Source organism: Puma concolor, chromosome D4 (genome assembly GCF_028749965.1).
Source record: "Puma concolor isolate L17-30 chromosome D4, mPumCon1.1.hap2, whole genome shotgun sequence".
Taxonomy (NCBI): Eukaryota; Metazoa; Chordata; class Mammalia; order Carnivora; family Felidae; genus Puma; species Puma concolor.
This window is the reverse complement of record NC_141679.1, coordinates 31,486,603-31,513,056: the sequence shown is the minus strand read 5'-3', so window position 1 is coordinate 31,513,056 and position 26,454 is coordinate 31,486,603. Positions and strand designations below refer to the sequence as shown.

The 26,454-nt window shown below is 40.3% G+C and overlaps 1 protein-coding gene and 1 long non-coding RNA gene across 2 annotated transcripts in view; one reads left to right on the top strand and one right to left on the bottom strand.

The window, feature by feature from the left end:
* Window positions 1–1,686: 1,686 nt before the first annotated feature.
* LOC147574799 (uncharacterized) overlaps window positions 1,687–26,454 on the bottom strand; it is a 62,426-nt gene continuing 37,658 nt past the window's right edge. Inside the window, exons 4-5 of the long non-coding RNA XR_015243516.1 lie at window positions 24,829–25,024; window positions 1,687–2,006 (exon numbers count right to left, since the gene is read on the bottom strand). This is a non-coding gene — a long non-coding RNA (uncharacterized LOC147574799). The remainder of the gene's footprint in view (window positions 2,007–24,828; window positions 25,025–26,454) is intronic.
* Window positions 1,921–10,608, top strand: FAM240B (family with sequence similarity 240 member B). Its single transcript, XM_086685204.1, has 2 exons — window positions 1,921–2,084; window positions 10,257–10,608. The coding sequence occupies exons 1-2, from the start codon at window positions 1,942–1,944 to the stop codon at window positions 10,348–10,350; spliced, it is 237 nt and encodes a 78-aa protein (XP_086541330.1). The 5' UTR covers window positions 1,921–1,941; the 3' UTR covers window positions 10,351–10,608.

Sequence of the window (26,454 nt, the reverse complement as noted above, 5' to 3'; positions counted from 1 at the left end):
GGTTGGGGCCATAGACTCAGGATTGGTTGACATGCTTAGAGCAGACCTTTTGTTACCTCTAAGAAAAGGCTAGCTCTGGGCCTTTCCATGGCCAGCAAGCTTCTTATGATGTCAAAACATCATAAAATATAGAAAATTCAAGACATGATTAATTTATCTACTCATTCAGTCTTGCCACCACCTACTCTAGTTCTATGAGTTCTGATGTATATTTTTAACAAGTCTTTCAATGTTGAGTGACTAAGAATTTCTTCAAATTCTGTGCACTGATTCCATTAGCCTGGGGGAGAAAATAAGTGGAAAATAAGCTCTTAGTAGATGGAGTCTGTGCTACCTCCAGGCCAGAACTTCAGAACTCAAGCAAGGCTCAGACAGAATCCGGAGAGGCTCTCTCAGGCACAACACAAACCTCCTGAGACTACAGAAGGCAAATATATTTGAGCACATCCCCTACTCAGAAAGTACAAAAATCGCCTTCCAGACCCTCCCTCAGCATCTGAGATAGTTCAGAGGGGCCATTGGCAATTCCAGGCCAGCTTTTTTTAGAAAAAAATTAGCTTGACAAAGGTCATTTAATTTAATGAAGAATAACTGAGCACCTATTTTTTGTTCCAAGGTATCAAAAACAATGGCAAAACAGTAAGGTCCAGGTCCTTCCTAATCTCCAGCCAGAGCTAGAGCCAGAGCTCTTGTCTGAGCCAGTGCTCATCAGACGGATCTTTTCTGCAGTCCTTTGCATCTACCTGCCTGTCAAGCAGGCAGAGACGGATCTTTTCTGTAGTCCACTGCATTTAGCTCCCTGCCAGAGCCACTAAGATCTGGAAAATGGGCAATGTTCACATAAAAAGTAAACCCTTTTTAGCATTAAACATGTGCACTTTCACGGGACACACACACACACATGCCACACGAGCTTGCTCTGTATATGGCCATCTCCAGATATAGTGGCCATTTCTTGTGATGAGAATCTCAGAGCCAAGAGTACCCACTTTGAAGATGGACAGACGTAGGTTCAAAGTCCCACTCTACCACGTTCAGTTATGAGGTTAGAGGCAAATTCTATTTCTCAGTTTCCTCATCTGAACAATGAGTGTATAATCACCCACCTCCAAGAGTTGTAGGGAGAATCAAATGCAAGTGTGTATAGAAGGCCTATCACACATTATGTGCTCAACAAATGGTAGAGGTTATTGTTATTCTGTGAGGAAAGATGGAAAGAGCTTAACATTTGTTGATTGCATATTTGCCATGTTTAGAGCTTCTGCGTGTATCATCTCATTTTATATACATATACACACAACTGTGAAGTAACTGTCAAGACTTCTTTCTTTAAGTTAAAATCACAACTATCATAAAAATAAAATGAACAAGAAATAAATTAAATAAATAAATAATAATAAATTAGTCAAATATTTTATTTAATTTATTAATTAATGGGAAAACTAGTAAGGTATCACAACTAATTCAAAAAAAGAATTTTAAAAAAACATACAGATGTAGGATATCAAGAATACTGAAATGAATTAGAAGTAGATTAAAATTGCTTGGTATCCACACAACTATCAGTTGCATTCCCCTGGACAAAACTTATTTGACTCTTTATGTTCAAGAATCATTTGCATTACTATATTTTTTCTATAATTTCAGAGTTGTAAAATAGCTCAAAGACAATAAAATGGGTAGGCCCCTGGTAGAAGAAGATAATCTTTACGGGTTATTAGACACCTTTTTTGTTTTTGTTCATTTCAAAATTTTTATATTATATTTTCTGACAGAACCATTATTATTCCCATTTGCAGTTGAGAAAACAAATCATAGTGACTATGTAATTTGTCTACAGTCACAAAAAGTGTAAACAGAAGGGTCTAGATTTAAACTCACCTTTCATCACTCCAAAATTAGAATGGCTCTGGGATTTCTTTTTCTTTTATTTTTCAGGGGATGAACAATCAATATATCCGTCGGGAAGTCTTCTGCTGTGAAACGTGTCACGAACTCAAAAGCTTCTGGGAAAAAGAAATTAGCAAACAGACTTGTTACAGGGAACTGGAGGAAGACCGTCAGGGAAGGAGCGCCCTGAGAAAGTATGTGGATTATTTCTCTACTATTTTTTAAATTAGATTTCTATAGAAATACACCAGATTGTGAATATGAGAGACTGAGTTCTATTCATTATTACTGTTCTAAGAATGCAAATGTTCAGTATGGTATGGTAACGTCAGTGCAGCCATGAGAGTAAAGGAAAACAAGACTTGGATGAAGATTATATTCACAGGTATCAGAGGAAGGGTCACCACATACTATTTAGGGCCACAGGGGAAGCAAAAGACAGAAGCATGGGGAACATCTAAGCCAGAGTTTTTATTGGAGTTCCTGAGCAAAAGGCAAGGCAGAGCAGAGTAAACAGTTTAGCACTGTCTAGTTTGAGTAATTCCAGAGGGCTCTGGCTATAGATGTGCTCTCTAGTTGTATGGAACCTAGCCCTGGGGTGATTTGGGGCAGGGAAAATATGGCTTCACATGTGGAAGTTAGAGGTGATTGGGGCCATAGACTTAGGATTGGTTGACATGCTCACAGCAGGCCTTTTGTTACCTCTAAGAAAAGGCTAGCTCTGGGCCTTTCCATGGCCAGCAAGGTTCTTATGATGTCAAAACATCATAGCATATAGAAAATTCAAGACATGATTAATTCATCTACTCATTTAGTCTTGTCACCACATTTACCAGGGTTTCCAAATCTAGCATTATTGCCATTTAGGGCCAGATAATGCTTTGGGGTCAGGGGGCTATCCTGTGCTTTGTAAGATGTTTATTAACATCCCTCAAAACATTACATTCCAGTAGGACTCCCATTCCCATTGTAACAACAAAAAATATTTCCTGATGTTACCAAATATGCCCTCAAGGGCAAAGCCACCTCTGATTGAGAACCAGTGATTCATAAATAAGGTTGAGCCTTTTTTGTATATAAACAAAAATGAAGTTCTATTATTTATATCTTGATAAACTGAAAAAATCTTTCCCCCACCTTGCCTCTGTTGTAATCCCCAGCACATGAGGTACACTAAATTTAAGTCAACAGAACAGAACTATGAGAGATCTCACATTTGGGAAGATACATATTAATATTCTTGGGGGAAGGGAAAGATGGTATTCCCCTCTTTGGCAAGTAAACTTGTTGTTCTAGCCAAAGGAACCTGTGGAGAGGAGAACATATCCTTATGTGAGAAGACATGTGTCACATGTGTCAACATCACTTTGAAAAAAAGAGCCAGCACCTGCTCTCACATGTGCAGAGCCTTGGAGCAGACAGATCAACTCAACTTTTCAGAGACTATCTGGGTTCTCTGTCCCTAAAATGTGAACAGCTCAGTCAAGTCGTCTATTTTGCTAAGACACCCACTCACAAGTGGAGTGGCAGCTAAATATTCTGCTGGCCAGCGAGGCACTATGTCTCCATGTTTCTGAACATGCTAAGCTGAAAACATGTGTAGTTCACATGTGTTGAACCAACATCAACTTCTAAAAATCTTGATTAACGCCTGAGGGGAAATAACTTCTCTCCTAGCCAAAGAAGAGCTCTGCCACCATTCCAGCTACATTCCTATTTATCCAGCAAGCAAAATCAGGCTTTTCTAGATGCTAGAAGAGTCACACACTAGAGCATCCAGTCCTGGAGATTCCAGGAGAGTGAGGAAAATCAGTTGTGTGATTCATGCCATCTTCTGCCCCCAAGTCCTGGCCCACAAACCAGGGAGCCAGATCCCATCATGAACCCTATACCGCATCTTCCTGTCCAGAACCCTCAAGGTATGGGATTAAAAGCATAATTTGTGATATCATTTTATTTTTGTCAAAATACATACACAGTCTACCTGTATATACAAGAAAAACATTAAAAGAAAATATGCTGATACTGAGTGATTAGTTTTGATTGGCAGAATGGCAGATTTTGTGTGTATGAGCTCTCCTAGCTTCTCCAAAGGCTCTACAATGATACTGTGCCATTTCTAATTAGGCAAAATGAAGTTATAAAAAAGGCAACTGATTGCAAATGGTCCATAGAACAAATGAATTTACAAATAATTAAACAATTTTGTTTAAAATGTTAAAATACATGTTTAAACAAATCATTCTCCAGATTCCCATGTGCCTCAGAAATGACCCCCCTTCCAAGTGGGTGCAGTTTTCTCTCCCCTCTATAACCAAGAGAATAAATCTTCAAAATGTGCTCATCATGAAACATTTCATCATTGTGTCCCACAAATAAATGTTAAAGAATTGGACAGAGCCTCTGCATTGAAAATCTTAAGGTGTGAGGAAGTAGAGGCAGCTTCCTATGGTTTGTTTGCTCCTCTGTTGTGGAGTCTCATTAACCAGAGCTATTTCCCTTGTCAGCTGTGAAAAAAAGACCCAAAACCTAGTGGTTTTGTTATTATTTTTGTTAAATATCTCAGATTTATTTTCATACGAAGAGCAGAACGTTGGAATATTTGTTTAAATCCTGCTGATCTGAGAAAATAGTTTGAAACAGAGTAAGAGTGTACCTTCCAACATACACTTGCAGACCAGCGAATATCATAAACCCTGAAGTCCCTATCCTGTCCCTGTGGCCTATATCTCCCATACTTCACTATACATAAGTACACTGGACACACATACATAATACTCAGGCTCTTTTTTGATTCTACTCTCCACTTATAAAGGCAAATTCAAGCCTCTGAACAATACAGAAATATTCAGAGTGAACACTAAAAGACAAAAACCCTAAAAGTTCCCACCAACACCTTTGCTGATAGAACAAAATCAATATTGCTTTATGTTCTTCTCGGCAGATCTGACTAGCAAGACTTGTGGCAAAGCAGGGTAGAGTGGAAACAGGTGTTTCACCATGGACATGCTTGTTAGCACACTCTCCTGCAGGTTCACTGACAGAGGAATTCAGCCAGAGCTGCAGAGAATCAATTTATCCTGGCAACTGGTGCGTCTAGCAGAGGCCTTGGAGGCGAGATCATGAGGCAAGATGAGGGACCTCAGAACTGGAAAGCCCCTTACTCTCTCTGACAATGGCCAGAAAGAAGCAACACAATAGGAATAGGGGTGGTCCACAGAGAAGTTGAAAACTGTTTGCAAATAAGTGATGGAGACAATCTGAGGAAAATCAAATGCAGTGTAGGTACTAGGACTAAACCTCCTGGTTTGTTGGGGCAGTCCAGGTGTACGTCTATCATTTTGTTACAGTTATGGATCATAATTTCCCTTTTTATTTTAAAAGTATCTCCATTTAGGGGCACGTGGGTGGCTCAGTCAGTTAAGCATCTGACTCTTGATTTCTGCTCGTCATGATCTCACAGTTCATGAGTTCGAGTCCCTCATCGGGCCTGTACTGAAAGTGTGCAGCCTGCTTGGGATTCTCTCTCTCTCCCTCTCTATCTTCCCTTTCAGCACTCTCTCTCTCTCTCCCTCTCTATCTTCCCTTTCAGCACTCTCTCTCTCTCTCTCTCTCTCAAAATAAATAAACTTTAAAAGTGGGGTGCCTGGGTGGCTCAGTTGGTTAAGCATCTGACTTCGGCTCAGGTCATGATCTCAGGGTTCACGGATTTGAGCCCCACATCAGGCTTTGTGCCGACAGCAAGGAGCCTGTTTTGGATTTTCTGTCTCCCTCTCTCTTTCCCTCCCCTTCTCATTCTCTCTCTCTCTCTCTCAAATAAGTAAATAAACAAATAAAGTAAATGTTAAAAAAACTTTTTAAAAAAAGTACTTCAGTTTAGATGATAAATTATATGGACACCTAAGTCTAAATGATCAGCCTGTAATTATAACTGAGAAGTTAAGGAGAGTCATCAGAAGGTGATATAGGTCCAACCTCCAGGAAAGAGAAAGGGAAGGAAGTGGATGCTCCCCACAGCAGCAACTCTGAGCGGTGCATTTTTACACCCATCATACCCAAGAAAAGTTAAAGCCCCTTTAATTAATGAATGTATCCACATTATATTAAAAAGTCCATTGAGTTCCATGAAATAGACTGCAGTCCTTATTAGTGAGCTTTAAAAGATCTCAGTGACAAGTCATGTACATTTGGAGGAAGATTCAGTTATAGAAACTTTCAGAGATGCTTATAACAAGACAGCAGTTTGGTTACAAATTAAGATGCATACTTAACAAGTATAATGGAAAATATAGCTTATGAAAATTACAATAGGTGATATCAACAGGTCATATAAGTTCAATAAATCATCACTTCTTTTTTTTTAAAGTTTATTTATTTATTTTGAGAGAAAGAGCACAAGCAGGGTAGGGGCAGAGTGAGAGGGAGAAAGAAGATCTCAAGCAGGCTCCTCACTGTCAGCACAGAGCCACGGACCCACGAACTGGTAAATCACGACCTGAGCTGAAATCAAGAGTCACCGACCCTTAACCAACTGAGCCACCCAGGCACCCCAGAAAATCATCACTTCTTAGATAAACCATGCAAGGACCTCTGAGGCAGTTGCCTGCTTATGAGAGAGAAGCCATTCTATGTTTTATCTCATCTTTCAAAGAAGCAAACTGTATTTTTATGTCCATTACCTTAATTTAATCTAAGGTAGAGTGAGGGTAGGTCTTATTATTATTCTCCATAACCCTCACTCTTCTCTCAATATTTCAGCTTTTGATCTTTGGTTGCTAATGTAGCTAAGCAAAAACTACACCTAACAACAGGATGACACTCCAGATTCTTTCCATTCTTTCCTGGGCCCATAAGTGAGCAGAGTTTTAAGTGAGAACTTTCCAGAAGCCAACTTAGTAATAGGTGCCTGGAGCCTTCAAAATATTTATACCCTCTAAATTACTTGTCTCCAGGAATCCCTCTGAGGAAAATAGGTATATGAAAAGAGTAATAAGTATTATCATTACTCATTTTAGGGTTATTTGTAAGAGTGAAAAAATTAAGATTGAATCCAACTTTTTAAAATTCTTTATTATATAGTCTGATCTTCCTGCGTTAAGCATGCATTACTTTGCATTAGCATTGTTATGAAATGAATTGTGTACCTTCACACATTCAGAGTGTGACTGTATTTTGAGATAAGGACTTTAAAGAGGTGACTTGGTTAAAATGAGACCTTTAGCGTGGGCCCTAATCCAATCTGACTGATGTCCTTTAAAAAAGAGGAGATTAGGATGCCCAAAGGGATACCAGGTATGCACACACACCAGAGAAAAGGTCACATGAGAGTGAAGCAAGAAGGCTATCTGCAAGCAAAGGAGAGAGGCTTTGGGAGAAACCAAATCTACTGACACCTTGATCTTGGACTTCCAGCCTCCAAAGTTGGGACCAAATAAATTTCTGTTGTTGAAGACCCCCATTCTGTAGCATTTTGTTATGGCAACTCTATCAAACTAATGAAAGCATTTACCCAATCTTTTCATTGTGGTTGTTTTTATTCTTATGAAACTAACACAAGCACATTTTTTTTTTAATTCAAGCATCACAAAAGAATATATAATTAGAAGGGAGTTCCTTCTTACTTGGGCTCCTACTTGCTGTCTAGGGAAAGCTGACATCAACAGTTTCTTGTATATCTTTCCCAAAAACTTCAAAATGAATAATCAAATAAATATGTGTGCTATATTTTTATGCAAGATGAGACTATACTTCTGCACCTTGCTTTTTTAAATTACTTGGAAGTTTTTCAATATCAGCACATTCAGTTCTTCTTTAATGTTTTCCATTACAATGATGTTAACAATTAATTTAACCAATCACATCAAAGAACACTTAGGTTGTTTTTTGTTTTCTGGCTTCACAAACAATGTTGTAATAAGAATACTTGCACATACATTTTTGCATACATGGACAAAAATTATGGGATATGTTCATAAAAATTAAAAAGTCAAAAGATGAGTTGTTTTTTTTTGGTTTTTTTGGTTTTGAAAATTTTGATAGCTCTTGATTTCTTGTCTTGCAGAGAAGTTGTATTCATTTAAACTCCCACCCTGAGTATGGGAGTGCCAGGTGGAAAGATTGCTCACGCTGTGTATTGTCAAACTCTTAATCACTATTAATCTGATGGGTGAAAATAGCATCTCACTGTTTTAAACTGAATTTAATTAATTATAAGTTTGGTTGAGATCTTTTTATATGTATAGGAAACAACTGGATTTCTTCTTCTGGTACAGCCAATTTATATCCTCTGCCCATCTTACTGTAGATTTTTTCTTAATTGATTTATAAGCACCATGCACTTCTTTTCATGTATGTACAGTTCTATGAGTTTTGACAGGTGCTTAGAGTCATATAATTACCACAATCAAGATATGACATGGTTCTGTCACTCTGAAAAATCCCCTCATGCTGTTCCTTTATGGTCATTTCCTCTGCCAGCTTCCAGCCCCTGGCAACCACTGATGTGTTCTCCATCCCTATGATTTTGCTTTTTCCAGAGTGTAATAAATGAAAAATATAGTATGTATTCTTTTCAGTCTGACGTTTTTCACTCAGCAAAATGTATTTGGGATTAATTCTTGTTGTGTGTGTCAGCTGACTATTCCTTATCATTCTGTTATATGGATGTATCACAGTTTGGTGATCCACTCCCACTTGAAGGACATTTAGGTTACTTTTGGGTTTTGATGATTTGAATGAAACTGCTGTAAACATTGACATACAGATTTCTGTGGAACACAAGTTTCCATTTCTCTCGAGTCAGTACCCAAGACTGAGATTGCTGGGTCATATGGTAAATGCCAAACTATTTTCCCAAATTACTGTTCTATTTGGCATTTCCACAGCAATGTAAGAGACTTTCAGTTACTCAGCATCCTGACCAACACTTTATCTGCATTTAGTTGTAAGGGTTTTTTTAAATTTTGTTGGAGTTTTTTTGATGGAGTGGGTTGAGGGGGGACATTGTTTATTTGTTTTCCTTTGTGTGTGTGTGGTCATTCTATGAGGTTAGTGATAACTTATTGCGTTTTAATTTGCATTTTCCTAATTATGTTAAGCATTACTTTTATGTGCTTATTTGCCATCCATACAACTTCTTTGGTAAAATATCTGTTCAAATTTTTTACCCACTACATTATTTTCTTATCATTCAATTTGAACTTTATATATTCTAGAAACAAGTCCCTTAACAGATATGTGATTTGCAAATATTTTCTCCATTTATGGTTTGCCTTTTATTCTCTTCATAGTATCATTCATAGAGCAAATTTTTAATTTTGATACCCCCAAATATTCTTTTTTCTATGAATCATGCTTTTTGTGTTGTATCTAAGAATTTTTTTTCCCTAATCCAAGGGAAATAATGAATATGTTATTTTGTGGGGTTATCTTCTAGAAGCCTTAGCTGACAGCAGGATTCTTGCATAGAAACTAGTGACACCTTTCTGGCCTTTCTTCCCAGGAAGCAACTTTATTCATGCCAACATGGTCTCAGTTGGGTTCCTACTAGAAAAATTGAGCCTCGAATGCCACCTAGTGTAGCCTTTTATTAATTTTCTACTTCTTTGTCTCCCATATATGGGTAATGTAAAGACATAATCTGATTGGCTGGTCTCATGTTACAGAGTCGTGAGGGATATCACATACACATATAGCCAGGTTGCCTTCCCTTATCTAGAGGTCTTTTCATACAACATTTCTTAGGGAGGGGACTCTACCACATTGTCTTACATTTTATATTTAGGTCTGTGATCCATTTTGAGTTCATTTTGTATAAGATGTGGAGTATAGACTAAAGTCCATTTTTTGAATATAAACGTATGATGCTCCAGCATGATTTGTTTTAAAAAAAATATCTTCTCTCCATTGAGCTGCTTTTGCCTCTTGTCAAGAATCAATTGGCTGTATTTGCACATACTTATTTTTAGATTCTATTCTGTTCCACTGATTTATTTGCTCTTTCATCAGTGCCATACTGTCTTGCCATACTTGTCACAGAATCAAGTAATGTGAGTCCTCCAGCTTTCTTCTTCAAAATTGTTTTGGCTAATCTACTTCTTTTGCCTTGCCATATAAAGTTTATCAATATCTACCAAAAGGTCCTTCTGGGATTTTGTTTGACATTATATTGAATCAATTTAGGAAGGAATAAATTATAAAAGCACATATTCATAGACTTTGCTCATTTATCTATTGATTTCTTCATTAATTTGTAAAAGCCATGTGTTTCTCAAAAATATTTATTAGAAGGAAAAACAAAAGACTTCAATTGGACCATCAGATGTGGAGGTAAAAGCAGTAAGCATTTGTATTTTTCCTCTCCTCAGGCTCAGAGAAGAATGGAAACAGAGACTGGAGAAAAGGCTACAGATGCTGGACAATCCTGATGAGAAGAAAAAGCAGACAAATACGGTGGGCTGAGAGCCTCCTGCTTCATCCACTTCAAAGATAACAAGCCACCAAGGGCACTCTTCTAGGAGAAAAATCTAACACCCAAGTTATGTTGATTTACTAAGCAGGACACTCTCTATTTGCTTTCCAATTTGTAAGGGATTTACATGTGAAAACTCCCCCCAGTGCTAATGGGAGTCATTATCCAACTCAATCCTCTCTGCCATGGACAGGGTGACCGCCAGTGGGACAGGGAAGCTCAGGTTATTTAATATAAAAAGCTCTTAGAATTAGCACTCCCCGGGTTTCAATGATCCATGTAGTGTAATTTATTTCCACATTTTCTTTTCATTTTGAAATCTGAATGTTTGATCTAGCTAACCAAAGGCGATGATCTGGATGGGAATTTGGCTTCCCTGGGTCTTCTAGAAAAACAGAGTCAATCTTTTCTTCCTGTCACTGCTTTTTGCGAATATAGCTATTATTATGAAAATAACTGGTAAACAATACAGTTTGAAAATGAACTGAACTAATTATTTTTCCTTTCTCTTCATATGAATTCTTTTCTCATAAACATCTTTAACTAGAAACATGCAATGAAAATAAAATAATGCTTAATAAACGTGGTTGCCCTCTCTGGTATGTGCCCTGTGTTAACTCCCTCATGCCTGTCTTGTTTAGCTCTCTGGTGCTAGAGCAGCTCTGCTGGCCCCAGATACATTCTGGAATTTACAGTCACCCTCACAGTAGCTCCTTCTCAGTTACAGAGCATAACCACAGGGTGGGAGAGGTTCTATCTGTCACAGTAGCTAGGGCTCTTCTGCCCATGGTTCCTCTCTAGGGGACAGAGAGAGGAGTCCTGAGCACCAAGGAATGCACATGGCCAGAGAGACCCTGGGAAGATAATCTGAGACAATGCTGGGGAAGGCATCCATCCCTCATAAATGCCATATAGTAGCATAAACTGCTTTCCTTGGAAAACTAAAAGGGCTTCTCACAGCTAAGAGAGCCATGGAGTGGCAAGAGGGTTGGAGAGGTGATTTCACATCCCCATAGTTATAAGATCCAGGCCCCTGCTATAGGCTCTTCTCCAATTTGGGTATAAAATATAAGCAGTAAACTACAGCTGGGAAAAATCTGAGCAAAGTTTGGAAAAAGAGGTTAATAATAAAATACAATTTTAGTAAGGACAGAGAACTATGGGAATACATAAGGGGTTCAGGTATGGGAATACATATTTCCCTGAACATAGGCGGTTCAGGGAAAGCCCACTGGGAAACTGCTATTTAAGCTGAGACCTATAAAATGAGTAAAAGTCCATCTGCGAAAAGAAAAGGGGTCAAATGTCCTGGACTGAGGAGAATGGCATATGTGAAGAGCCAAGAGAAGCATTGAACTGCAGAGCAGAGGGGACTAGGAATTCACAGGGAAGTAAAGAACTGGGAAATGTGTGTCTGTGACACAGACTGAAGAGGGAACTGTTTTATAGGAGGGTGGAAAGATGAGCAGTGGCCTCTAGAGCCCAGGCTAAAGATTCCCAATTCTGGGGGCACCTGGGTGGCTCAGTCGGTTGAGCATCTGACCTTGGCTCAGGTCATGCATGATCTTGCAGTTCGTGGGTTCGAGCCCCGCATCGGGCTCTGCACTGACAGCTTAGAGCCTGGAGCCTGTGTCTCCCTCTCTCTCTGCTCCTCCTCTGCTCATATTCTGTCTCTCTTTCAAAAATAAATAAATATTAAAAGAAAAAAAAAGATTCTCAGTTCTGGATTGAACCATTGACACAGGTTTTAAGGTAGAAGAATGAAATAATTAGACTTATATTTTTAAGTTTTTCGAATTTTGTAATTCACATACACACATATATATACTTTCATATAAGTGCATAAATGATTATACCATACATGTTGGTAGGCTTTTATTAACTGTTTCTCCTTTGTTTTCACCATCTTAACTTGCCCCCCTCCCTTTTTCTGCACTCCCTACCATCTGCCACCCCTGTACCCTGTAACCCATGTTAATAGCCTGGTTTGAGTCCTCCTGTATTTTCTCCATGTTCACATGGCTGTATACAGAGACACACATTCACAATTACATTTACTTACACATTCACACAGACATACACATACACATACACACACATACTCACACACACTCTATATCTAAAGGGCATTGTGTGAATGTGTTTGTGTAGTAACGTTTTACAAAATAAGATCACTTTTCTGCATCTTGCTTTCCTCACTCAACCATTCCTCATATAAATGCTTCTAGGTGGGGCACCTGTGTGGCTCAGTCTGTTGAGTGTCTGATTCTTGGTATCGGCTCAGGTCAGGATCTCAAGTTTCCTGGGATATGACCCTGCCTTGAGCTCTGCACTGATAGTGCAGAACCTACTTGGGATTCTCTCTCTCTCCCTCTCTTTCTGTCCCTCCCCACCCCCTCTCTCTCACTCAAAACAAATAAATAAAACATTAAAAACAAATTTTTTTTAAATAAAGATAAATCAATACATAAAATAAATGCTTCTAGGTCAATTTAGCTCCAATTCATATTTTTCATGGGATCATATTATACCCTGATGTGGATGTTCCATAATAAAGTCAACAATTCTTTTAGAGATGGACAGTCACATAATTTTCAGGTTTTTATCATTCAAACAATGAAGCAGCAAATATTCTTATTCAAAAGTCCTTTATTCTAGTGGCTTTATGCTAGAAAATAGATATATTCCCAGGAATGGGAAATGAGAACAAACAGTATTGCAGTTCCTACTTATAAAATGCTTTCCAGACAGGCTGGCAAAATTCCCATCTGAACAAGCAGTCAATAAGAGTTCACCCTTCTCCCCATATCACTGCCAGGAATAAGTGTCATAGCTGCTCTTTGTATTTTCTGATCTGAGGGATGACGTCACTTGATTTCTTTGGCCACTAGTGTTGGGGTTTTCTTTTCACTTGTTTGTTTATTAATTTCCTCATCTGTGAATTATTTAGTCAGACTGTAATTTTTCTAAGGTTTGCCTTTCTAAGTCTATAACTATACATTATAAAACCTGACCCATGAATTATCATTTGCATTAGTAGTCTAGAAGGCAGGGATGGCTTGCTTAAACATCCATTATCAAGTCTGAAAACCTCGAAGCTATAAGGAAAAAGTAGACATATTTGTCTACGTAAAAATGAAAACCTTATATGTGGTGAAACATACCCTAAGCAGTGGTTTTGGCAGATCTGCAAGTTTAAATGATCAATTGACTGCAATTGGGAAAACAGATTAAAGGAGAAGTGGCAGGAAGTGAATTAAGAGATTGTTTCCAATGTCTACATGGCCAAGAACAGGTTTGAGCAGATAGAGTGGACAGGTCATGCCAGTTAACTGAATGTAGGGGAGCAAGGAATGGAGATTATAAAAATATAAATGTTAACTTATTTTAACTAACATTTAATTAACATGGGTTAAGTAAAAAGAATATGAGCTTAGAGAGAGCACAGCTGGATCTGTCACCACTGGAGACCTACCTCCTTGGAACAAGGGTGAAATCCCTGAGCTATGCTTTCCTTAACTATAGTAATGGGCATACTATCCCCCATTTCTCACAGTGGTTGGGATTAAATGAGCAGATGTAAAAGCCTGTAGAGCAGGACCTGGTACAAGGCAAGACCTTATGTACCTCACCTCTCTTCCTCGTCCTATCTCTTCCTGGCTGTCACTAGGCTGGGCTCACAGAAAATTGCCGGAGTCCAGCTCCAGCAGGTCCAGGGGTCCCTGAAGGATGATGGCGTCGGCGAGAATAACAAATGGACACAGACAACAGCAGTGTGTTAGACTGGTGACTTTATTGTGGCAAGCGTGGCATTATATGTGTTAGCAATTTCCTTGTAGAGTGCGTCATCTATGTTTCTCTGCTTTACCTAATTCTAAAAATGTTCCTTTGTGTAATCACCCATTAAAGAACTTCATGATTATTTCTTTGTAATGTTTCCTCCTGCTTTTTTGTTTATTGATTAATTTCTTCATACTACTTTCATTATGTATCTACGTTTATTTGTAGTTTATAAAGCATTTGCTTTGCTGTTTTCACGAAAGGTCATCTAACTCTCAACACCTCAAGTGGAACATTTACAGGGACATGACTTCTTAACTGTTCCTTTGAACCATTTGTGGTACAAGGAACAAAAGTATTCGCTTTGGTCTGGGGTGCCAGGAGAGAGCCAAGAGGGCCCTGGGAATCCACGCCCTATGTGCTCCCAGAGAGACAAGGTATACCTAGGAACTAATGAACCATTCTGTAACTTAACCCACCAGATCCAGTTATCATTAGGAATGCCTCCTGGGGGCCAAGTGGGCCTAGGGGCTGGAGTAACTTGTATCCATGGATACATTCCTTTGTTGCTAGAGTGGGGATTTCGAACCCTTTTGTTCCCCTCCTTGGCTGGGAAATATATGGGGCTATCTTTCCTTTAGGTAGAGGATGGGCAGGTAGGCGTGGCACCAGCTGGATATAAGGTTTCTTTTTTTGTCCTGGGGGTCATCCCCAGAAAATATCCCCGAGTTTGCCCCCATGGGTTTATTTTGATTCATCAGTGCCAATTGGACATTGGGGATGGCCATGATGAGTAACAGAAGGGATACCAGTAGCTTCCCATTCGGAGGGTCGCTGTGCGTTGCCCTTCTGCCAACCACCTGGGCTGTCACATCAGGAAGGCTGAATGGATGGTGGTTCATGTGGGGCAGTAGTAACCAAGCCTGCTTGCTGGTCAGAATCACTTTTTTGAATTTATAGATCCCTGGGTTCCACTCCCAGAGATTCTTTTTTTTTTTTTAATGTTTATTTATTTTTGAGAGAGAGACAGAGCACGAGTGGGGGACAGACAGAGACAGAGAGGGAGACACAGAATCCAAAACAGTCTCCGGGCTCTGAGCAGTCAGGCTCCAAGCCCTGAGCTGCCAGCACAGAGCCCGACGCAGGGCTTAAACTCCGGAACGGTGAGTTCATGACCTGAGCTGAAGTTGGACGCCCAACTGACTGAGCCACCCAGGCGCACCTCCACTCCCAGAGATTCTAATTCTGTTGGTCTGGTGTGGTACTCTGGAAATTTTGTATTTTTATCAAGCTTTCCAGGAGATCGCGATAATTAGCCAGACTGGAAAACAGCCTTCCCAAAGGGCATAGGATCTAGTGGAAAAGACAAACGGTTAAAACCAAGCCAGTCACCAGGCTGTACATTAAATCACCAGAACTTAGTCATCCTGCACAACTGAAACTTTGTGCCCTTTGGCCAACATCTCCATTTCTGACACTGCTCAGCCCCTGGCAACCGCTGTAGTTAATAACACTGGATTGTATACTTGAAATCTGCTAAAAGAAAAGACTTTAAGTGTTCACACACACACACACACACACACACACACACACAAGGTTTATGTGAGGTGATGGAGATGTTAATTAGCTTGATTGTGGTAACCATTTCACAAAGTATGTATGTATCAAAACATCACTGTTGTGTACCTTAAATATATACAATGTTTACTTGTCAATTATACTTCAATATAAGCAGTGGTTTTGGCAGACCTGCAAGTTTAAATGATCATTTGATTGCAATTGGGAAAACAGATTAAAGGAGAAGTAGCAGGAAGTGAATTCAGAGGTTGTTTATTGAATTATACTTCAATAAACAGGGGGGAAACTGAGTCAGGGTGGTATGGCCATAAGAAGGGCATGTGAGGTGCTATGAATGGTCCGGCCTCAGTGAGGTGTGGAGGTCTCACAGAGGGGGTGAGATCAGATCCTGAAAGAGAGAATGGACTGTGCTGTCAGCAGGGGAGTTGAGGGAGGGAAAGGAGAGGTAGGTTGAGGTTAAGTGGGAGGCTCTTGAAATGCTAGCTAAGGAGTTTGGACTTTAGCACAAAGGCAATGGAGACTCATCAAACGTTTTTAAGCAGGGCAGTAACTTGCTAAGAACTTGTCTTAGTAACTGAGTAAAACAACCCTGGCAGCCCTGTGGAGAATGCACTCTACAGATGTTAGGGATTGTCTTTGTTAAAACTATGATTATGCAAACAGCCTGATTTGGAAAATATACCCCTATGTGATCCTCCATTCTGTTCAAGGTGAGTGGAAGTACAAATAATAGTGTGGTCAAAGTGATGAAATATTGGGAAAAACACAGCAGCAAATTTGCCTCATGCCCTGTCTCAAGGTAAATACCTTTAAAGTTCTAGCTTTTTATTTTGAAATTAATTAGCACTTTTCCTTTAATAACCTTGCAGAGATATAGACTGAAAAATAGCAAAATCTTGAAATGCGCCAATTTAGAGGTGAGCTCAGCTGCTCAAAAAATGCTTTACTGAATTTAAACCACAGCTTTATATTTGCCAATGAGTAGTAATAAAAGATCATTTTGTCTGTTGGACAAATGATTCAGTATTAGTGAAGGAAGAAATTAGAACACAAAGTGTATTTTTCACAAAGCAATTCAAAGTTAAAACTGTGAAGAGCCCTTGACTTCCAGCCCAGTACCCAAGTCCTTGTGCTGTTTATGATACAGACAAGCTGAAATGGAGACACAATGGCCCAGCCAGGAGACACAATGGCACTTGGAGGCTTTGCATGGGAGCTATCATAAATGGAGAGGAGAAGGGAGAGGGAGAGAGACACTGGTTAGAAAGATTTACTGTCCTAGTCATCAGATGAGATGGGCAACACCCAAAGACTGCTGGGTAAATTGGAGGGTTACTTTCAGGTGGGCCCCTCCCCCAGCATGATAAGCACTGCTAAAGTGCAAGGGAGGCATGGAGCCAGGCCTCTCCAGACCACCACAGCAAGGATGGAAGAAGAAGGAGGAGCTCCAGTCAATCCCCTCAGCCCCTGCTTCGCCAATATGCTCCTTGAGAACATACAGATTCCAAAGGAAAACAATAGGATTCTCTCACACCAGGCATCTTATATTAGCTTAGAAAATAATGAGTTTTCTTTGAATAATAAATAATGGCAATTTTTTCCAATTACAAAAATATACATGTTTATGGTAAAAATTTAGAAAAGCAAAAGCTTATAAAAATTACCCAAAGCCCCCCACCCAACAATAAACACTGTTAATATTTTAAAAGCTTGTTGCCAGATTTTTTACCTCAATACCCGGGATTTGTTGTCTCGCTGCTTCAAAGAATGAAGAGGTGGATGCAGAATAAAATGAGCTGCAGGCAGAAGTTTATTAGAGTATAAGCTTAGAAAGTAAGAATAGTATGAAAGCTCTCTTTACAGAGAGGGGGCATTTGAAAGTGAATACCGACGGACTTCAAGCTGTATTACAAAGCTGTAATAATCAAGACAGTATGGTACTGGCACAAGAACAGACACACAGATCAATGGAATAGAATAGAGAAGCCAGAAATGGACCCACAAACATATGGCCAACTAATCTTTGACAAAGCAGTAAAGAATATCCAATGGAATGAAGACAGTCTCTTCAGCAAGTGGTGCTGGGAAAACTGGACAGCGACATGCAGAAAAATGAACCTTCTTATACTTTCTTATACCATACACAAAAATAAACTCAAAATGGATGAAAGACCTAAATGTAACACAGGATGACATCAAAATCCTCAAGGAGAAAGCAGGCAAAAACCTCTCTGACCTTGGCCGCAGCAACTTCTTACTCAACATGTCTCCAGAGGCAAGGGAAACAAAAGCAAAAGTGAACTATTGGGACCTCATCAAAATAAAAACTTCTGCACAGCGAAGGAAACCATCAGCAAAACTGAAAGGCAACTGACAGAATGGGAAAAGATATTTGCAAATGACATATCAAATAAAGGGTTAGTATCCACAATCTATAAAGAACTTAGCAAACTCAACACCCAAAAAACAAATAATTCAGTGAAGAAATGGGCAAAAGACATGAATAGACACTCCTCCAAAGAAGACATCCAGATGGCCAACCAACACATCAAAAAAATGCTCAACATCACTCATCATCAGGGAAATACAAATAAAACCACAATGAGATACCACCTTATACCTGTCAGAATGGCTCACATTAACAACTCAGGCAACAACAGATGTTGGTGAGGATGCGGACAAAGAGGACCTCTTTTGCATTGCTGGTGGGAATGCAAACTGGTGCAGCCACCCTGGGAAATAGTATGGAGGTTCCTCAAAAAATTAAAAATAGAACTACCCTATGACCCAGGAATTGTACTACTAGGTATTTATCCAAGGGATACAGGGGTGCTGTTTTGAAGGGGCACATTCACCCCAATGTTTATAGCAGCTCTATCAACAATAGCCAAAGTATGGAAAGGACCCAAATGTCCATCAACAGATGAATGGATAAAGAAGAGGTGGTATATATATACAATGGAGTATTACCCGGCAATCAAAAAGAATGAAATCTTGCTGTTCACAACTACGTGGATGGAACTGGAGGGTATTATGCTAAGTGAAATTAGTCAGTCAGAGAAAGACAAATATCATATGATTTTACTCATAGAAGGCTTTTAAGGTACAAAACAGATGAATATAAGGGAAGGGAAGCAAAAATAATATAAAAACAGGGAGGGGGACAAAAACATAAGAGACTCTTAAATATGGAGAACAAACAGGGTTGCTGGAGCGGTTGTGGGAGGGGGTTGGGCTAAATGGGTAAGGGGCATTAAGGAATCTACTCCTGAAATCATTGTTGCACTATATGCTAACTAACTTGGATGTAAATTAAAAAGATAAATTAAATAAGGGCACCTGGGTGGTTCAGTCGGTTAAGTGTCTGACTTTGGCTCAGGTCATGATCTCATGGTTCATAAGTTTGAGCCCCGCATCAGGCTCTGTGCTGACAGCTCAGAGCCTGCAGCCTGTTTCGGATTCTGTCTCTGGCTCTCTCTGCCCATCTCCGGCTTGTTTTTCTAAAATAAATAAACATTTAAAAAAATTAAAAATTAAAATTAAAATTAATTGAATAAAAATTAAAAAAAAAAAAAAGAAAGAAAGTGAATACCAAGGACTTTAGGCAAGGGTCTTTGTTTTATAGGGCTTTTGGTCATTCCCCTTCACCTCCTCCTTGTTCCTTCTTAGGGTCTACTCTTAGTGGCTAGGTAACTCTAAATGCCTAGTCATTCCTTTTTGATTAACTAATTTCTATTGTATGAGAGGTGGTCTACTGCCATAACTTTCCTCGTGGGTTCTACATTTTTTATGGTCTACTTATTTTTATTCAGGTCTTTTGTTTGTCAAATTCCTGAGGGACCCTGAGGGGGAATAGGTGGTGTCTGTTACATTCTTAAGAAGAACTTTACACCTGAGGGAGTTTGCCTGAGGTCAGACATTCCCAGAAGAAGTGTTTTAAAATTTGTGTTTTTCCTCACCCAGAAATCTTTAAGCCCTAGGCTCTCCCTTTCTGCCTACTGAATTCTATCATTCCCTATCACACTATCAAACATCTCTCTATTCATATAAACTAAAAAAGATAGTTTTCAAAAGTGGACTCTTGTCACAAATAATTTTTGTAAGCTATTTTTCCATTCAACAATATGTTTTGGACATCCAAAAATTGACAATTACAGTTATACATCCTCTTTTTGTCAGTTGCATAATATTTGGATGTGTAGGGGACAAGGGCAGGCTGCCCCAAGATGGGCCACTTCAGCATGAACATTATTTTGACTTAAAAGCAATCAAACCCAGCAGATTCAGGAAAACATCTTTACCTCCCCCTCAACTGCCTGCCTATGTCAGGATGAGACCTATTAACAGAGATTCCTCTTTACCTAAGAACTTAACTATATAAGAACAACCTTTGTTTTCTAGACATCTCCTTTCACCTTCCTACTAATGGCCTTCCTCCCCTTTGTATCCATAGACCCTGCCCCTCTCCTTAGCTCATATAAACATGTTGCCTGTCTTTGGAATTTCCATGTCTGTGTGGATTCCCCACATGTACACTGTTAAATATGATTTTCTCCTGTTAATCTGTCTCATACCAAATTGATTCTTAGTCAAGCTAGAAGGATCTTCAAGTGTGTAAGAAATGCTTTCTCTCCAACAAATGAAACTAATTCATTTAAACAATTCTCTTTTGATAGACTTTCTACTTTTCACTACAATCAGCAACATTCCAATAAATATAATCTATCTATCTAAATGGATAGCTTGGGGGTTTTTTGGCTTTCTTGGGGCTTTTTTGCTGTTCTTTTGTTTGTTTTTGCATGTGTGTCCAATTACCTGTATAGGATAAACTCTAAGAAGAGAATCACCCATAAAGTCGACACCTCCTGCCTCACAGCCACCTCCCTGCTCACCTCCAATAGCAGAACTGTGGGTTTTGCCTGACAAGCCACTGACCCGCACCCTTAGAAAACAGGCTGTATCTGCAGGGGAGATGCAGATCTTCAACTCACCTTTCATGTGAAAAAAGGAGGGCTAACTCCACACCTCAGCCCATCACACAATCCTGGCAAATCAAAGAAGTACCAGAGATCAGCACAGGAAGGCCCATGATTCAGATGGGTCCAGAGAGAGGCGGGGCTGAGGCCTGGCCTGGAACTATAGGGTCTGTCAACACTAAAGCCTGGAACTTCTGTCAGTCACCACAGGGAGAGTGTTCTCCAAGAATGAAGCCAATACAGAGGAAAGCAAAGTTGACAGATGGTTTTATTTTGGTCCCTGGACTCTGGAGCCAGCTTTATTTCCTGTATCCTTTGATTTTTTGAGCTGATATACGTATACCCTCCTTTTCCTCCCATACCCCTCAAATCACTGTAGTCTCTCTATCTCATAATTAAAAAAGTCCTTCTCAGGGCCCAGCCCCCAGTATACAGGCACTGGCCTCAGGGCCCTGACTAGGTGGCACCCTAGTGATCCTGCCCAGTTGTCTGGCCTCAGTGGCTAATCTCAAGCCTGACAAATGCCGGGAGCCTGGTTGGCCAGAGACAGGAGTACTTGGAGACAGGCAGGTCAGCAGCTGATCTGGGAAGGGACGTTCCTCCCATTCCTACACAGAGATGCCCACGGAGGCCTTTCTCACTTCCTTATATGTTTTGCAGAATAATAATCTCATTTTAAAAGGCAGGGACAGGGGGTTTATTGTCAACTAAGTATGAGAAACTCTGGACTGAAGAACTATAAACAACTTTGATTTTAAGTGTTTACTGCTGAACTTCTCAGACTCCTTAACATGCTAATATGCATCAGGACTCTCCAATGGTCCCACGTGGTCTGGGCTTGGAGAGGCCAGCCAGCCCAAAAGCTGCCAGGTGAGAGTCCTGGGCTATACCTTCCAAACCGAAGACTTTAAGCAAGTCACTAACCTCTCTGAGCCTCAGTTTCCTCATCTCTAAAATACCTTCTTCTTAGAGCTGCTGTGAAGATTTCATCAGCAAAGTGTTTGAACAGCACTGAAACATCAAAAGTCTGCAATAAATGTTAGCTATTAACATTTTAGCATTAAAGTCCACAGTGTACGTTTTCCATTATTGCCTTATCTTCTTGATCACCTTTCTTCTTGATCAAATGCATAGTCCCCTCCATTTTCTTTGTACTTGTGTTTATATCCCCAAGTACAACCCCAACAGGGCAGGGAGCACTTTGTGCTTACTGTTTGCTACTATGGCAGGAGGCCTGTTGACAAGAGGTGATGGTGGAAGAGTGTGGTTTAAGCAGTTAGATCGAGTCTGCTGGGAGCCAAGGTCACCTTGACTTCTGACCTCCACACTGGCTTTAGCCCATGCTGAGGTTCTTCCTGTGTATACTGTGGTCACAGTGCATCTGCCAGAGGGGGTTTTCTTCTCAGCTGAGGTTTAATTAGGGTATTTTTCTCTTTCCTTTCTTTGTGCCTTTGGAATTTACAGTCTTAGAAATGTTTCCATTCAAAATAAAGTGGGTTTTTTTGTTTGTTTGTTTTTGTTTTTTTTATTTTGAGGGAAAGATAGAGTGTGAGCTGGGGAGGGACAGAGAGAGAGAGAGACAGAATCTGAAGCAGGCTCAGACTCTGAGCTGTCAGCACAGAGCCCAGCATGGAGCTCAAACTTGTGAACCCCAAGATCATGAGCGGAGCTGATGCTCAACCAACTAAGCCACCCAGGTGCCCCTACAATGAAGTTTTTTATTAGAATAGTGCATACTGGAGTAACTGGGATAAATGGAGATATGGAGTATTCTAGATCCCACACATCCTGCTCCCTTGAGAAAGAGGCAGGTGGGTAGGATGGTGGGATGTGTATTAGTACATTGAATTTCAGAAGGACACTTCTTGAGGTGATGACTTTAACAGATCAGATGCCCCTGCCTGTGAACTTCTGCCAAGGAGTCAATATTTTAAATATCATTTGTTTTTGGCTGGTCCCCAAATATATTACAGTTCCTCCCAAGGAGAAATTTTTCATCTCTTTGGATACCTCCTTGAAGTTCAGGCAGCACCCCAGTGCAATAAATATGGGCTGGCTCCTTAAAAGTCCTATTCAGGGCGCCTGGGTGGCGCAGTCGGTTAAGCGTCCGACTTCAGCCAGGTCACGATCTCGCGGTCCGTGAGTTCAAGCCCCGCGTCGGGCTCTGGGCTGATGGCTCGGAGCCTGGAGCCTGTTTCTGATTCTGTGTCTCCCTCTCTCTCTGCCCCTCCCCCGTTCATGCTCTGTCTCTCTCTGTCCCAAAAATAAATAAACGTTGAAAAAAAAAAAATTAAAAAAAAAAAAAAAAAGTCCTATTCAATCCCAGGCAGGTGGTGCAGTTTTTAGAATCCTTGGGTGAGGGGGTCTCCTTACTTGATTGCAATTGGTAACCAGTATTTTCAATTTTTGTTTATTTTTCACCAGTGCCTACTATGTGGCAATCAGACCAACGGTGGTCAAAGGCTTCTTTTTTCTTTTAAAAAAAAATTTTTTTTGTAATGCTTATATATTTTTGAGAGAGATAGAATGTGAGCAGGGGAGGGGCAGAGAGAGACGGAGACAGAATCTGAAGCAGGCTCCAGGCTCTGAACTGTCAGCACAGAACCTGACACAGGGCTCAAACTCTCGAACTGCAAGATCATCACCTAAGCCAAAGTTGGATGCTTAACTGACTGAGCCATCCATGTGCCCCAAAGGCTTTTTTTTTTTTTTTTTTTAGTTTATTTATTTATTTTGAGAGAGAGAGCAGGGGAGTCAGTTGTGGGGTTTTTTTTTTTGCTTGTTTGTTTGTTTGTTTGTTGAGAGATAGAGAGTGATGGGGTTTTGGGGTGATGGTGGGACTCAGAGCTGATGGCCAAGAAAGAATTCTTGAATAAGTCTTTGGTGCAAAAAGGTGATTTTATTAAAGCATGGGGACAGCACCCATGGGCAGAAAGAGCTGCACTGGAGTTGTGAAGAGTGACTGGTTATATACTATGGAATTAGGGGAGGTAAAGTCAAAAGGGAAGTTTCCAAAGAGATTTTCATATGATAAAGACTCACAGATTACTGGAGGCCTAGCTATTGTCAAGCTAAGGTTGTTTTTCCCTCTAGCAAAGCATTAACATTATGACAGTAGGGAGTTCTTGGACTTTAGGCTATTGATAAGAGTCCATCTTTTTTTTTTTTTTTTTTTTTATAATTGTACTAAGATATTTGTAAACTGATGGGAGACTCTTAATGGTTTAACCATCTGTTTTCTGTCCTTTCCTTTGTTTTTGGACAGCCAGGAGCTCCTGAGAAATATTACACATATCCCATCTTGTGGGAGGGGGCGTGTGTGCTAGCTTGTACTTTGCCCCCAGTCTGCCTTATGCTGTCTCATCTGAGAGCAGGAGCAAGGGAGGGGCAGAGAGAGATAGAGAGAGAATCCCAAGCAGGTTCCACACTGCTATCATGGAGCTCAAAGCGGGGGGAACCATAAGATCCTGACCAAAGCCGAAATCAAGAGTCGGACTTAACCAACTGAATATTTAAAAATGCTTAAAAGATGTGTACACATATTAATATATTGATAAAATCTGATTGAGAAATGTAAAGTTGTTTCATTAAAAATGCATTTATTTAAATAAAACAATGTGAGCACATATTTTAAAATATTTAGCAAATAACAAAACAGATGGTGCACAGATATGTCAAAACTTGTGTGCCCGGGCACTGGCACAGCAGAGGTTTGGAGCCCCTGCCCCAAAGCAGGAACAGGAAGGGAGTCTACCCCTTGCTCTGGGCTGATGCATGTCTGTGAAAGCATCCTAGTCACTCTAGAGCATGAAACAGGTGTTGGGCAGTTGCACATGTATTTCACTATATTAAAAATTCAAATAGTATCATACACCCAGTTCAAGTGTTGAGGAATACAGTGCAAAGGAAGGCTCCCTCAGAGGCCCTACCCAGGGGCTCCACGATGCAGGAAGTTGAGTGAGTTGCAAAGGGAGGACCAGTCCTAAAGACTGAATTTACAAGGATCAACATCTTAAACATTGATTCTTTTCCTCCCCCTAGTTTATAAGCTGTTTCTCTGTAAGTATTCTTCTCTTTCTCTAGTTTAAAAGGGAAAGGAAGAGAAAGCTGAACTTTTTAGACCAAGCAACTAACCTTTTTCTGCAGAATTCACTTTGCAGGCACCCTCTGTCATCAAGTTCACCAAGCCAACACTCCACAGTGCCACCTCCTGGACGTCTGTCCCAGTCAGTCTTCCCTCCTCCGCCAGTGGTGGAGACTTCAGGCAGATCCATTTCTGTTTCCAGGTCAACCACAAGTGCCCTTCTTCCCTCCAGAGTTTAATATGACACTGTTAAAAAACAAAATTCAACCAAGTGAAGTTTGAAGATCTCATTGGCTTTATTGAATGATTCATAAATTGGGCAGCATTCTACCTAGCAAGTACAGAGATACTGGAAGAGTTGTACAAATGGAAGGTTTTTTACTGGAAGGAGGACCTGGCAAGGAAGTTATTACCAAAAGAAAACAAAAGGATTGTTTCAGGCTGGGAGGAAAGACCCAGCAGGGTTTGTATCATGCAGATTACCTCACAAAGTGCTGATGAGTAAATTTCAGACCGATTGTTAAAAGGTCACATTCCTGGGACAGGTTGAAACTGTAATTAAGTCTTGGTTTGCTGGGGGTGGGGGGATAGGTTCCATCTGGGGCTTGTTGCTTCTTTTTTAACACATATACTATCTGACTCTGAGGATTTGCTCATATACACAGCTGTGAATAGAGTCTTGGTGCAAAACAGAATCAATGACAATGACTCACAATCAGGTCTGAGCTGAACCTTCTCTTCCTGGCCTCACCCTAGGAGAGTATCCAGGTCACAACCGGGCATTGTTTACCCAGAAGCAGAGGGAAGAACTTTAAGCTTTCTTATAAGACCATTTGAAAATGAATCAGAATGCAAGGACTCCTCTTTGGGAGAATGTCAGGACTGAGCAATGTGGTGGCAGACGGGGTTGGAAATGTTTGCTGTCTGCAACAAAGAAATCACAGAGTTTGGAGTTATTCTAATATTGGGATTTCCATTCAGCTTTCTTTGGTTTGCATTTGCCAGGTATTCCTTTTCCATCCCACTATTTTCCACTGCCCTGTGTCTGTCTGACACACACTGAACATAGGATGAAACACCAGGACTCTGACATCATTCTTGTCTTTTCCACTTGCCAGCTCAGCCACAAGCACTCAGTGAAGTGCCCCCAAATGCAGCACAAAGCAGGCACCCTGTGTTGCTGAGCGGACAGGTGGGGGTCCCAGAAGATGTCACCTGAATCCTCATTGACTGGTCTTTCTCCTGTCAAGTCTTTTGATTGGGAGAACATGCTAAGTGATTGAGTGTTAAAACTTCATTTAAAAAGTAAAAGAGGTTAGGGGCGCCTGGGTGGCTCAGTCAGTTGAGCGTTAGACTTCAGCTCAGGTCTTGATCTCATGGGTTTGTGAGTTCAAGCCCCGGGTCGGGCTCTGTGCTGACAGCTCGGAGCCTGGAGCCTGCTTCAGGTTCTGTGTGTCTCTCTCTCTGCCCCTTCCCCGCTTCGTGCTCTATCTCTGTCTCAAAAATAAGTTAACGCTTAAAAAAAAAAAAAAAAGTAAAAGAGGTTAACTAGAGCTAACTTCTTACCAAGTGTGGCCTAATAATCATTCTCTTCCAAGACTTTTCCCAGGATTAAATTCACTGTATTATTTAGGTAAATATTTAATAATTAATAGGCAACAGTCAATATGTATCTA

Coding starts and splice junctions, on each gene's coding strand:
- FAM240B (XM_086685204.1), top strand. CDS start 1,942: ATGAACAATCAATATATCCGTCGGGAAGTCTTCTGCTGTGAAACGTGT. Junction 2,085..10,256: donor GGAAGGAGCGCCCTGAGAAA/GTATGTGGATTA, acceptor TCCTCTCCTCAG/GCTCAGAGAAGAATGGAAAC.